The 14,830-nt window shown below is 48.7% G+C and overlaps 1 protein-coding gene across 1 annotated transcript in view; it reads left to right on the top strand.

Moving 5' to 3' along the window:
* Positions 1-14,830, top strand: part of LOC120415953 (histone-lysine N-methyltransferase trithorax) — a 107,094-nt gene that overhangs the window by 91,293 nt on the left and 971 nt on the right. The window contains exons 3-5 of the mRNA XM_039577595.2: positions 2,361-11,820; positions 11,886-12,019; positions 14,598-14,773. Of these exons, the coding sequence (XP_039433529.1) occupies positions 2,361-11,820; positions 11,886-12,019; positions 14,598-14,773 (9,770 nt within the window). The remainder of the gene's footprint in view (positions 1-2,360; positions 11,821-11,885; positions 12,020-14,597; positions 14,774-14,830) is intronic.

Raw genomic sequence — 14,830 nt, 5'->3', positions numbered from 1 at the left:
TTCCAAAGACAGCCCTAAAAGGTTTTTATGGCTAATTTATAACCAAACTTGGTATAAAATAGCACGGACAAAAATGTTGCCAGCGAATCACGATTTTTGTTTAATTGTGGTTTTTGAGAAAAAAATAGAAATCTTACCAAAAAAATATTAAAAATCAAATTTGCATCGATAAATACTCTACATTTGTTTGCTAAAATGCTATAGCTATGGACACTATTTATAAAATCAAAAATATTTCTGTTTTGACTATAGGTTAGGCTTACCATAAACCATAAACTATATGGTAAAAATATAAATATTTTCGATTTTTTTAAAGTGTCCACCTTTGTTCATTCCTGAAAATATGTATTTCGACTAGCTGAGGAAAATCTCTAAAATTTACGTTTTTGGACTTTTTAAATCGAAAAATTAGTTTAAAAGTAGGTTTTTCTGTTTCATCCAATTAGATTCAAATTTTTAAAATCTAGCCTTATATTAAGGTCGAATATACAATAAATTTCAAACATTAGCGCTAGGTTTTAAAATTTGCACATGGACATAACATGGAAATTTATTAAATTTTTCATTTTTAACATTGAAAATACGACGAAAGGTGAACAAGCTATCTTCTTTTGAAAAAAATTAAGTCTGATTGGATGACACATAGAACACTTATCACTTATCACAGATTGTGGCTTTATTTTATCAATTAATTGTTTCTTGTACCGATTTCCTGATAAGTCCTCATCAATACCTACAATTTTACAGAAATATAGGGGAAATATACCCTTTCTAATCAAACACCTATCTTCGTCATATGGAGAGTTTGATGCTCGATTAAAGCTCCAAAAATACTATTTAGGCTATAAACTTACCAGCAACAGCACCGCCTCAAGTAAGCACGCAAATTTATGCCACTTACTGGCCAAAAAGATCAAATTTAATGCACTTTTGATCATAATTTCTTTTTTGCGAGACCATTTCTCATAGTTTTGGTGGCACACACATCCACACGCAAGATCAGAGGTTAACTGCTTAACGAAAGTCGCCATCAATATCTTTTCACTTGCGCTAACGATTTCAAAGCGCTTAAGATATAAAATTGCTTCCAACTACCGGCAACATGTTCTTTTGCACATTAGTTAGTCACTCACTTGAAAAATAATCCCGAAAAATGTAAATAATTAGCAAGCTCAATCAAAAAAACAAACGCGCCAAGTCGTTTGACGTTTCAATTTTGAATACCGATTCCAATCGAAGGCTGAAGAAAACCGAGCGAGAAGCGAAGGCAAATAAAGAACAAAGGTTTGCCACCAACACCACCAACATGCTGGTGCAGCGCCTGTTGAAGTGAGCAAGTGCTGCCAGGAAATTTTCGCTATAAATGCTACTTTTCGTGAGAGTTCGCTTAAAATTTTATCAATTTTGGCAGCACTAAGCAGACCCCAAAGAGCGCTGGAAGAAAAAAAGAACTAAGAAAAATGGGCGTGGCCCAATGCACTCGACTGATTAGAATGCATTTTTGAAATATTTTTTTTAAATGCTTGTAAAAGGAATAGCATAACTTTTAATAAAAGTGAAAATAAACAGAAATGTTCACAAAAAGTTGCTTTACTCGTTGATGTACTTGGTTTTAGTGAATTTCAAGGAACAATCCAGATTATCCAGCATCATTCAAACACGACCGCTTATTAGGCTTAAAATGGGCATATTTCCCCTACTGAACGATCTTGCCAGGATCCGTGGTGTAGGGGTAAGCGTGATTGCCTTTACCCAGACGGCTTGGGTCCGAGACGGTCCCGATGGCATTTTTCGAGACGAGATTTGTCTGATCACGCCTTCCGTTGGACGGGGAAGTAATTGTTGGCCCAGTCTAACTTAGAGGTTAGATCGTTAGCTCAATCTAGGTTTAAGAGTCGTCTCCCTGGATCCTGTCTCGGTGGAGTCACTGGTAGGCAGTTGAACTCACAATCCGAGGTCATCAGTTCGAATCCCGGGGTGGATGGAAGCTTAGGTATAAAAAGATGTTTGCAATTGCCTCAACAATCAAGCCTTCAGACACCTAGTTTCGAGTAGGAATCTCGCAATCGAGAACGGCAAGGCAATGCTGTAAAGCCAACAATTTGTTTATTAACCAAACGATCAGAAAATCCCATCTTTCCATTGCTATTTTGTATATAGAAAAGCCTCAAATTGTATGGAGACTTGTGTTGACCTGCTACAGGAGAGAATTATGGACATAAAATAATCGGAATTAGAAACCGCTGATTAATCAAAAGTTAGGGAAAGAGTTCTAAACTTAAAATAAAACATATAAGAACCGCTGAATTAGAATCGCCCCATTTACATCAACTTGACCTCCTTTTCCCTCTCTCTTCCAGACGCACCATCGGATCCGTCGGACGGCCCCAGTGAATCAACCCCCGCCCGACCCGCGTCCTCGATCAGCATCAACAATCCGTTCGCGAAAACTAGTCTGCTCGACGCAGTTTCCGGCACTAGTGGAAGCTGTACCAGCAGTAGCGGTACCACGCTGAAGCTCATGAAACCGGCGGTACTGCTGTCGGCCGCGACGGCCTCCACGTCATCTAGTCTGGCGTCCGCGACGTCAATCTTTGGTAAAAGTATTCTCCGCCAGCCGCGGCTACAGTTCACGACCTCGCTGCTCAACTCGAACCCGCTGGCGTCGGATGGTGGTTCGGGCGGTGCTGCCCCGGAACGAACCACCGTTTCGGACGGGCCATTTTCGTTGCATTTGAAGGCGGGGACGGAGCTGGATTCGTCCAAGATATTCTCCAGCGCGTTGACGGCGAGTGGTGGAACGAGCGAGGGAACGCCGTCGGGGGCTTCGGGCGCGGTTGGACCGAGTTGCAGTATTTGTGGGATAGCCGACAGTGGGCGGCATCATCAAGCCGGGACGGAGAAGCACGGTATTGGGTGTCACACGTGCCGCAAGTTCATCTCGATGATCAAGAAGCGCACCAAGGGACCGAACCCGTGCGGAGTGCTCAAGTGTAAGAACGATAGCAAGTGCTCCGTCAAAACGATGGTTCGACCGAGTCACGTGAGGAGTAATCACATATTCAAGGAACGGTGCCATGTTTGCTGGGTGCGAAGGTGTTTGACCGGATTTCCGTTGCCACCTTCGTTGAAGACTACGCTTACCCAAATTCTTCCGCCAATGAGCAGGCAGGTCGATTCTACGGCACCTGCTAGCAGCACTTCAGTCAAGAAGGAGTCGTCCATTGAGAACAACATATTCTCCAACTCTCTCAGCAGTGGACTTCCCACGGTCGCTGCTCCGCGGATACTTTGGAATACGAGCACGGAAAGGTCCGAGTTCCCGAAGACAAGTTCCTTCCCATCGCTGTCCAACCCGTTAGCTCAAAACAACAGCACGTTCGGTAGCTTACCTCCGATCAAGTTGAACATCAGCGACAAACCACTTATCCTAGCGCCAAGTTCGTTGGGCAGTCCGAAGATCGCCAAGGAAGAAATCCCTGCGGCTCCAACCGTGGAAAAGAACCTGCAAGAACCCGAACCAGTGGCAAGCACAACGAACCCAGATGTAACTACCAAGGTTTTGCGACCGCGGAACAAAGCCGAACCTGCGACTCCCACGCCAACCAGTACAAACACCGCGAGCGTCAGTTCGCCACCACCGGTGGTCACTACAACTGCCACCGTAGTTTCACCGACGGCCACCACTACAACGTCTACAGCAGCTGTTACAGCAGATGCAGCTCGTCAACGGATCGACCTCAAAGGTCCTCGCGTCAAGCACGTCTGTCGAAGTGCGTCGATCGTGCTGGGTCAACCGTTGGCCATGTTCCCCGACGACGAGGCCGCCGCCGTCGACGCTACGCTGGAGAACATTGAAACGCCACCCAGCGATAGTGCCGCCGAAGGCGCGGACGACGTGCCTGCGGTATCGCAACTACCGCTACCACTAGAACCGACGAAGCCCAGTGAAGAGCTGCAGTCGCCGTGTGCGGACTGCAAAGAGGAACCGCCAAATCTGACCTTATCGCCTCCGGCGACTCCCGTGGCGGATGCCGATACCAGTGGTTCTACGGAGAAGGATCTCGTGATCGACGAAGATCGCGTGTCCGAGGCGAGTACGCCGACGAAGGAGGTTGAGCCGCCCAAGCCGGAACCGGAGCCACCTGTAGAAGTCATACCTGTAGCTACTCCTGCACCCGTTGTCGTAAAACTGGAACTCGACGTCAAGGAGAAGATCGAAGTAGCGCGAAAGATCGAGGAGATTGAACGACCAACGACGCGAAAGGCAACTTCCGCCATCAGGCCGCAAGTGCTCAAGCAGAACATCAACGCCATAACGAAGAGCTTCAACACGAACGTACGGGCTACGGCGATCGGCCAGCAGACGGTTCCGGAAGTGCCAAACGCACCACTTATTTCGATCGATTTCTGGGAAAACTACGACCCGGCCGAGGTCAGCCGAACGGGGTTCGGGTTGATCCTGTCCGAGGAAATCCCACTGAAGGCGCTGTGCTTTCTTTGTGGCAGTTCGGGCCTGGACGAGATGTTGTTCTGCGTGTGCTGCTGTGAACCGTATCACCAGTACTGCGTCAAGGACGAGTACAACATTCGGCACGCATCGCTGGATGAAACCAACATCAGTCTGCTGGAGCTAACCTCTACGACCATCGTCAACAGCTCACCCGCACAGCAAGCGCTAAACCGCTTCAACTGGATGTGTCCGCGGTGTACGGTTTGCTACACCTGTAACATGGCCACCGGAACGAAGGTAAAGTGTCAAAAGTGCTGCAAAAACTATCACACCACCTGCTTGGGTACCAGCAAGCGACTGCTCGGCGCCGATCGGCCGATGATCTGTGCGGCCTGTCTCAAGTGCAAGAGCTGTTCGACGACCAACGTAACGAAATTCATCGGCAATCTGCCGATGTGTACGCCGTGCTTTCGGCTACGACAAAAGGGCAACTTTTGTCCACTTTGTCAGCGGTGTTACGAGGAGAATGACTTCGATCTTAAGATGATGGAGTGTGGCGACTGCCAACGATGGGTTCACGCCAAGTGCGAGGGTCTGACCGACGAGCAGTACAACATGCTGAGTGCTCTGCCGGAAAACATCGAATTCATCTGCAAAAAGTGTGGCAAAAACAACGAATCTGCCAACGTATGGCGAGATGCGGTCGCTGCCGAGTTCAAGGCAGGTCTTCTGAGCGTGGTGAAACTGCTCAGCAAAAGCCGACAAGCGTGCGCACTGCTGAAGCTGAGTCCCCGCAAGAAGACCAGCAACTGCACCTGTCTCGTCAGCTCCGGCAAAAGCATCTCCTTCTTCAGCTTTGGAACGTCCAAGGAAGAGTCCAGCGTAGCTTCGAAGAAGCCCAAGCTAGACGAAGACTCAATCTACGATTTCAACAGCGAAAGCAGCAGCAGCAGCACGAGTTTCCCCCCGGCGACCAAGTGCTACTGCTCGTTGAAGCCGGTGAAACCGTCCGACATCAGCCTGGTGGAAATCAAGCAGAAGATCAACGCCAACGAGTACTACTCGCTGCAAGACTTCAACTACGACATGAACACGCTCATCAACTCGATCGGCTCGGAAGAACTGTCCACGGCGTACAAAGAGTTCCTCAGCGAAACGTTCCCGTGGTTCCAGAACGAAACCAAGGCCTGCACCGACGCGCTCGAGGAAGCGATGTGCGGCGAAGAAATGATGGGCGGTGACTACGGGCTCGTCCCAGCCGGAGACGTCCATCTAGAGCAGGACCAAAAGGTCCCGAGCATTGACATTCCGCTCGACGAAATCGACGACTACTTTTACGAATCTTCTGACGTCAAAGACACCCGAATCTGCATGCTCTGCAAACAACCCGGCGAGGGACTTCCACTGCACGAGTCCCGTCTGCTGTACTGCGGGCAAAACAACTGGACGCACACAAACTGCGCCCTATGGTCGGCGGAAGTGTTTGAGGAAATCGATGGTTCGCTGCAGAACGTCCACTCGGCTGCGTCCCGCGGTCGTCTGATCAAGTGCTGTCACTGCGGCGTCAAAGGAGCCACCGTCGGCTGTAACGTGAAGAACTGTGGCGAACACTACCACTTCCCGTGCGCCCGCCAGATCAACTGTACCTTCATGCAGGACAAGACCGTGTACTGTCCGCAGCACACGGTCGATGCCACGCGCAAGAAGTGTCCGGTGGAGAAGAGTTTCGAGATCAACCGATCGGTGTACGTGGAGTTGGATCGGCGGAAAAAGAAGTTTGTCGAGCCGGGCAAGGTGCAGTTCATGATGGGATCGCTGAGCGTGAGGAAGCTCGGCCACATCGTACCGATGTTCAGCGATCACCCGGACACGATCATTCCGACTGACTTTGAGTGCACCCGGCTGTACTGGAGCTCGAAGGAACCGTGGAAGATTGTCGAGTACAGGATCAAAACAACGATTCAAAACAATAACTACTGTCATGGAACCGATGCCGGGAAGAACTTTACCGTGGATCACACGATGAGCAGTAGTTCCGTGCATTGGGGACTCACGCAGATCAACCGGTGGCACAGCAGCTTGAACAACGATGAGCAAGAGCTGGTCGAACCTGTGGCCGGTAGCTCAGGGCTACAGAAAGAGCAGAAAACAATGAAGCAACTGCTGGAAGCGGTTTGCGGCCCAAGTGACGACACAAACGATGAAGAACCGCAAAACAACAACGATCTGCTTCCGCAGGAGATCAAGGATGCCATCTTCGAGGATATCCCGCATGACATTCTTGACGGAATCAGCATGCTGGACATCCTTCCGAAGCTTATGACGTACGACGACCTCATTGCGATGGATCTGAAGAACGAAAACAACTTCAACGCGGAAATTCTCAAAGAAGTCAACGTTGGAGGTGTCGGCAGTAGTAGCAGCAGCAGTACGACCACCTCGAACAGTAGCAACGCCACCGGCGGAACGAACGACATGGACGTCGACGAGGACGATATCAACGAGGCGATCATGAAGTGCTCCGGCAGCGAGCTCAGCAACGACGGCTGGATGAAGACGATATCTGCGCCCGGAATCGAGGACGCACTGCTGAGTGCGATCAAGCAACCGTCAACGAGTCGAGATTTGAAGCGGAGCAAGTCCGTCGTACGCGTCGCTGGGCAGCGATCGGGGAGTTTCTCGTGGAATTCGAAGCTTGAATCGGCGGCGGCCGCGAAGCGGCGAAAGATGAGCAAGTTGGCGGATGTTTTGTCGCTGGGTCGGATGAAGGAGGATGCGAGTGGAAGTGCTTTGGAGAGGAGGAAGTCGTTGCCGAACGAGGAGTTTTCATGGAGTGCTAACAAGAAAGCTGGAGGTGCTGGTGAAAGTCTGAACGATGGAATGAATGTGTTTGAAAAATTGAAGATCTCCCAGCTGGATGGAATGGACGACTTTTGCGGCGACGCTGGAGAGATGAAGATCTACTCGTCAAACATGATGGAAGCCCCAGTCAAGTGTGACCGGTGCCATGCAACGTACCGGAATCAGGAGTCCTACCAGAGACATTTGAACTCGTGCGAAGTGCTGTCTACCAGTGAGAGTGACTCGGAAACGCGATCGCCACGGCTGCTTAGTCCTGAACAGCAACAGGCTCAAGTGGCCACGCAGCTGGGAGCGGGAACGTTCATCTTGCCCCAAACGTCGGTGGCACAAACGATTTCTACGGACATGTACGGTCAAATCAGCCAGAACCACAACGGAAATCCGACAATGGTGATCTCCGGTCTCAACAACCAGACCATCAACTTGAACAACCTGGGAAATCAAGCAATCCTGTCGAACATTCCAGCATCGATGCCAATCACGATCAATCAACTCTCCTCCGGAATTCCCATCCAAACTTCAGCCGGCACCCATCAGCTTCCGCTGCAAGGTACCCTCTCGAATTTGGGTGGAAACATGATCATCTCGAATCAGGGTCAAATATTTGCCCAACCCGTCAACTTCCAGCAGACGCTCGATAACCAGCAAGGTTTCGTTCAGAACAAGCAACGATTTCAGACTGCGCAACTTCCCCAGACGATTTCGCTGGCCAACAACATCATGAACGCCGGTAACAGCATCCAGGTTCTACAACAGCCGCAACAACACCAACAACAGCAGCAGATTATCTCGATTGGTCCCAATGGTCAACCGCAGATTGTAACTGTGACTAATCCGAACCAGCCACAGCAGCAGCATTTCATCCAAAATCAATCACAAAAGAAACAGCTCATCTTCCCGTCGGTGTCTCCCAAGAAGCCGATCTTGTCCAAGTACGGCCAAACGCCCACCCCGATCAAAGCGAAGCGAAGTCCTCCTTCGTCGACGGTGACCAACTCCAGCAAGACGGTCCACATGAAGAAGCAAGAGCCAATAGCTATCCAACAAGCGCCAACGTTCCAAACAATGCAACAACAACAACAGCAGCAACAACAACAGATCCAGCTGATCAACACTTCGTACCCGATGATCAGGCCAAACAGTGCGGCGACGCCACAGCAAGCAACCACAGCTACGGCCGGAAACCAGATCATATTCCAGCAACCAAATCAACCCATACTCGTGCAGCAAGTTGGCGGCAATCAGATCTCGTACGTAACCGACCAGAACCAAGTCCAGTATCTGGCACCGACGAATGTCCTAACCCAGAACGGGTTTACGCTCAACACCGCAGGCGATGGGACACTCTCGGCCTCGCCCGCCAACAACATCCTCATCCCGAACGGAACCGGAGGCTACTCGATGATTCCGGCCAGTGCTCTTCAGTTGGCCACCGCACCACAACCGCAGGTGATTGGCACGATCATCCAGCCCCAAGCAACCTCGATCCAGTGCGGAATGATGTCCACGGAACAGATGGTCCTGGGAGCGACCGCCGGCACGCCAACGCTGGAAATGGTCACCGACCCTACGTCGGGCTGCATGTACTTGACCAGTCCCTCGGTGTACTACGGGCTAGAAACAATCGTTCAAAACACGGTCATGTCATCGCAGCAGTTCGTTTCCAATGCAGCCATGCACGGAGTGCTCAGCCAAAACTCGAGCTTCTCCGCCACCACAACGCAGGTGTTCCAGGCAAGCAAGATCGAACCGATCGTTGAAGTTCCGACGGGTTATGTGGTGCTCAACAACGACGGAACCACCTCCCAACTGCAAACCTCTAACGGAATCATCCAGCAGGCTCAGATTCAGCCAGCACCAACGCCTACCCCCAACCCAGTCGTCAGTCAACCAATGCAAACGTGGAAGATTGAACCGCAAACCACGTTCGTTCAGCAACAGCAACAACCCACCGTTGTGAATCCGCTCAAGTCAACTACGGGATCGGTCAAGAACATCATTCCCAAGACTCAAACGCAACTGATCAACAAGGTAATGCCGAACACGATGATCAAAACTAACCCGGAACCCACCATCAACACTTCGATGATGGCCCAGAAGGTTAGCTACGCCAACGCTTCCGGCGTGTACACGACTACGGCGGCCGTCACAACGACCACCAAGGTGTCCAACGTAATCAAGCCCATCACCAAGACCACCACCGTGAACAAGCCGAAAATCGTGGCCAAGCCAGTCAAACAGCATCGCCAGTCTCTGCTGTCACCACAACCGCAGCTGCAACACCAGGTTCAGCAACAGATTGCCCAAGTCCCGATCTCCCAACCCCAACTGGTATCGATCAAGCCCAGCATTAACAGCTCGGACAAGTCACTGCTTCAACCAATCGTGAGCATCGCTACCAACAAGCTAAACAATAGTCACCTGAAGAACTCGATTGAGTTCATTCCGACGCCGTCAACGAAGTCAACGTCCCTACTGAAGAAGCCCGAAGTTAAGCATTTCCCACAGCGAAACACTCCGAACTACGCGTACCAAACTAGTCAAGCCCCGCCGCAGCAGCAGCCACAATCCATCCAGATCAGCGCCATCCCAACCTCCTACAGTCAGATCCTTCCAACGCCAACGTCCGTACAAACGACGACGCAACCACAACCCCAAAAGTCGCTGCTGATCGACAAGAAACCATCCCAGATCACGATGTCACTCGCTTCCAGCAGTGCCAGTTCTTCGATGACTCCATCAATCCCACCCACGATGAGCAATTCGTTGATCACGATCACGCCAACGCAAACGGCCAGCATCACGCTGCCGACGGCTCCGTACCCGATGCAACCGCTGTACTCCAACATTCCGACCAACGTGGTCAATCCGATCCCGCAATCCAACAACAGTAGCAACAGTATTAGCAACACGACACCCGCCCAGACGAACCGCCCCACGAACCGCGTTCTACCCATGCAAGCCTCGATGGTTCTGCCTAAATCACCCGAAGTCCCGCAGACGCCACCACCGCTGAAACTGCTCAACGGCAGTGGCTTGCCGTGCGACAAGATCGACGAAATCTCGATCATTCCCAGTCACACCGTGTTCAGTCCGGAACCGTCACCGCCGGCATCGGCCAAGGAGGACCACCTCAAGGGATCGCCGCCCCGCATGGAGATCGAGATCAAACCAATCGATCCGATCGACATCGGACCAATGCTTCCGGTGGAATCGAACCAACACCAGATGGAAGAACAATTCGGCCAGCTCGAACCAACCCCGCCGCCAAGCTTCCACTTGAGTTTGAACATTGATCATCACGGATCCATCATCCCAATCACGGCGACGACGACGATGAGCACAAACTCGCTGCTGCCACCGACCATCGCCGACATCGAGATCAAACCCATCGAATCGACGAACGACGACGTGGACGTCCCAATGGAGATGGTCAAGTGTTCGCTGTTTGGTGACGCCGAAGATATGATCGCCAAGAGCATGCAGCAGGACTCGATGGACGGTGCGAGCAGCGTAGATTCGCGCAGCATGAACGACGAGTCAGAGTCGCCCGAGATCAAGAACAAGATTTCGGAGATTTTGGACAACCTGGAGGCGCAAACCAACGAGGAGGAAGAGTTCAGCGAGTGTCGCGAATCGGACAGCTCGGAACTGCTGTTGAAGATTGAGGAGGAACCCGCGCTGGGAGCTTCCAGTCCGATCAAGAGTCAGGAGGAGCAAAAGCTTGTCGAGGAACTGAACCAGGAGCTGCAAGCCAGCACGCACTCGTCACCGGCAAGCTCGATCCACCACTCGGAACTGATCATCCCGTCGATCTTCGACCCTGAACCGAAAAAGGACAGCGATTCCGGCTACAAGGAGAACCTCGACCCGATCGCGAACCTAGCGAGTCCTGCTCCGAGCACAAGCAGCAACATGATGACCGCCTGCAGCGAACCACAACAACAGCTGCCGGAAGTGCTGATCAAGATGAAGACCTGCAGCCAGCCACCACAGCCCAAATCGCCCAAGTCCAACAGCCCCAAACTGCTGTACGAGATCCAATCGCAGGACGGCTTCACCTACAAGTCCACCTCGATCGCGGAAATCTGGGACAAGCTGTTCGAGGCGGTGCAAATCGCACGCAAAGCTCACGGCCTGCAGCCCCTGCCCGAGGGTCAGCTGGAGGAGATGGCCGGCGTGCAGATGCTCGGCCTCAAAACGAACGCCATCCGGTACCTGCTCGAGCAGCTGCCGGGTGTGGAGAAGTGCACCCAGTACCAGCCCCAGTACCACAAGAAACCGATGGCGGACATCACCGCGTCCGTGCTGGGTGGCGCTTCCTCGGCGGCCCTCTACGCGGACTACTTTGACGACATCCGCGAGAACCCGTACGGGGCGGCCCGCTGCGAGCCGTACAGCGCCCGGTCCGAGTACGACATGTTCAGCTGGTTGGCGTCGCGCCACCGCAAGCAACCACCGATGCCGGTCGTGGCGCAAACCGTCGACGATACCATCATTCCGAGGTAAGCCAAGCAAAATCGACACAGAGAAATTAAACTTGATGTCTTTTGATTTTATTTTCTTTCAGACGTGGCAGCGGAAGCAACCTGCCGATGGCGATGCGCTACCGCACGTTGAAGGAAACCTCCAAGGAGTCGGTCGGGGTGTATCGGTCGCACATCCATGGACGTGGGCTGTTCTGCAATCGGGACATCGAAGCTGGTGAGTTAAAAAGTTTGATCTTTTTTTCTATTATCGAAATGTCGTCAATTTGTGTAGATTGGAAATAATGAAATGAATACTTTTATCAAGACATTAAAATATAATTTAAATGTTGTTTTTGACTACTATCGGAATGAAGGTCAACAAACTCTAAGTAAAAAAGAAAATGGACATGAAAAATACACAAACGAGAAAAAAAAAAAGCTGAATAAGCCTTTTTAAGATACGTTCCTCAAGCCCTATATTATTTTTTTATTTACAAGGGTGAAAACATGCTTAATGGACATTTGACTTACAATTCCATACAAAGGTTGTTTTTCGGAATTGCAAAAAAATGTATGGAACTCGTTGCTGAACATGATTTTTTTCAGCACTCGTCGTCATTATTTAACTCGGTGAACCTCGTTGGATAAATGTACGAATCGTGCTGAAAAAATCTTCTTTTAGCAACTTGTTGCATAAACTAGAATTTAAATCCTTTGCGGTCGTACACAGGGCCATTGTACTCAGAAAAATAAGCTTTATATTTGTAAACAATAATATCACATATTTAAGCCTAATATATTAATATATTAAGACCCACTTCAACGGTCGACTTGAATTATTGGAAACTCACCAAGCAAACTATAAATTCAACAAAGCTCATAAACACATATGTACATTAGAGTGCCCATAATAAAGGACTTTTGCTCAAAACCTCGCTTTACAAGCTGAATATTGTTCCTTAAGCTATTTTAGGACTCTGGGCCAAATATGAGCAAAATCGGTCAACATTTACCCATTGATACTCGTAGGTGAAGTTTGTATGGGAAAAATCGATTAAAATTATGGAAAACCCAATTTTCTTACGGTTTGGTTTGCAAGGTGCGCCAATTCCATCTCATTCAAAATATAACGCTCTACAACTTTGTAGAACATAACAAAGTTGTAAAATTCGATCCTGAAAAGTTATTAGCGATTTGAAAAAATCATTTTTGCATGAAAACAATTTTTTTTCGCCAACTTTAGGCTCGGGTATCAATGGGTTAATTTCAACCAATTTCGCTCAAAATTCGCACAGATGCTCAAAATAACTCAAAAATCCGTTTTTCACTTGTGGAGCAGCTGGTAATTTTTTTTCTGGGCCCCCTAATGTACATGTATATTGGTCAAATTTCTAAGTGATGATACGAGCCAAAATTTAAATAATTTCAAAATCACTTTGACGGTATTATAATATGCATTTTAAACTGCTCCAAACTCTAATTTTGTTAAATGTTATCAGCAACTGGCTGAGATTCGACAATTTGAAGTTGAAGGCTCATATTTGGGTTGATGATTCATCAAGTTAGTCTCGTATGCGAGAATTAAAAAAATCAGGCTTTCCTCAAATTTCCGCCAATTTGTCCTTCCAGTCCCGAAATACCGTGGCCAGAGGTGGGAAAAACCGCTTTTTTAGGAGCTGCTCTTTTTTGCTTGCTCATTAAAACGAGCGGCTCTTTTAAACGGCTCTTTCGCTCTTTTTTTTCAAAATTTTGACGAGAATGCTATGTAAAAAATGGTGTGATTTTTTCAAGTGGTTTTCAAATATTCGCATAAATGCTATCTAAGAGAAAGTTGCAATAGATCTCCCAACGAAAGATGGCAAATCAGCTCTCAAAATTTCGGAAAATAGCCCCTCTTTAACCTATTATTTTTAATACTAAAGTGCTTGAAACAGTACTCCGAGGGACAACTTTGACAAATTTGGCATTATTTTAAGAGCATTGAAATATTTGAAATCACATTTTAATTTCTCAAAAACAAATTTAATACTACAACTTGTTGGAAATTCGATGAATTATATTTATAAACTAAAAAGTAGACGCAGGTTCATAAATCATTCCATCTTGAAACGGTTCTTTCAAAAGACCGGAGCTTCAAAAAGAACCGCGGCTCTTTTTTGAGAGCCATGGGTCGTTCACTCTTTTTAGTGAACCGGCTCTTTGAGCGGCTCGCTCTTTTTTTGCCCACCTCTAACCGTGGCACTCTTAATGAACTTCGTTTTCCAGAGGAAACAAAAAACGCGTTGAAAATTTAACAGCATAACCAGAATTAGTGAAGAGTGGTGTATAAATTTACGTGGTGAGTTTCCGGTTGTTCAAATTGACCGTTAAAAAAATAGAATTCTAGATTAAATTTTCAAAACAACCTATCCCTCATGGGTTTCCTATGCAGATATGGCCTTTTGAAAATTTAATCGAGAATTGATAGATTTGAAAAATCTGAAGTCGGTGAAAGCGCGCACCTTTCGAAATCAGAAATTTAATGGTGAATTTGAATGATTGGACACTCACCACAGCAATTTCGAATTCACCTCAACTTGTTTACAATAGTTCGAAAATTGCTTTTAACTCGAAACTATTAAACTAGTGTGAATGAGCTGTGGTGAATTCGAAATTGACGTGGTGAGTTTCCATTCATTCAAATTGGCCGTTAAATTACTGATTGATGGATTCATAAATAAATTACGTCTTTTTGTCTGCGTTGAAACCTACAAAAAATCATCAACTAATTTCCCTATTTTTCAATGCTTCCCTCTCTCACTCTCCTCCCGCAGGCGAAATGGTGATCGAGTACGCCGGCGAGCTGATCCGGTCGACGCTGACGGACAAGCGGGAGCGGTACTACGACGGCCGCGGCATCGGCTGCTACATGTTCAAAATCGACGAGAACTTTGTGGTGGACGCGACGATGCGCGGCAACGCGGCCCGCTTCATCAACCACTCGTGCGAGGTACGTACTACAACACCTTTTGTCGTCCTTTTGTTCGAGGAATTCTCAGCCAGTGGG

The sequence above is a fragment of the Culex pipiens genome, chromosome 3 (assembly GCF_016801865.2).
Source record: "Culex pipiens pallens isolate TS chromosome 3, TS_CPP_V2, whole genome shotgun sequence".
Classification (NCBI taxonomy): Eukaryota; Metazoa; Arthropoda; class Insecta; order Diptera; family Culicidae; genus Culex; species Culex pipiens.
Note: the sequence above shows the minus strand (reverse complement) of the source record. Positions and strands in the feature narration are given on the sequence as shown.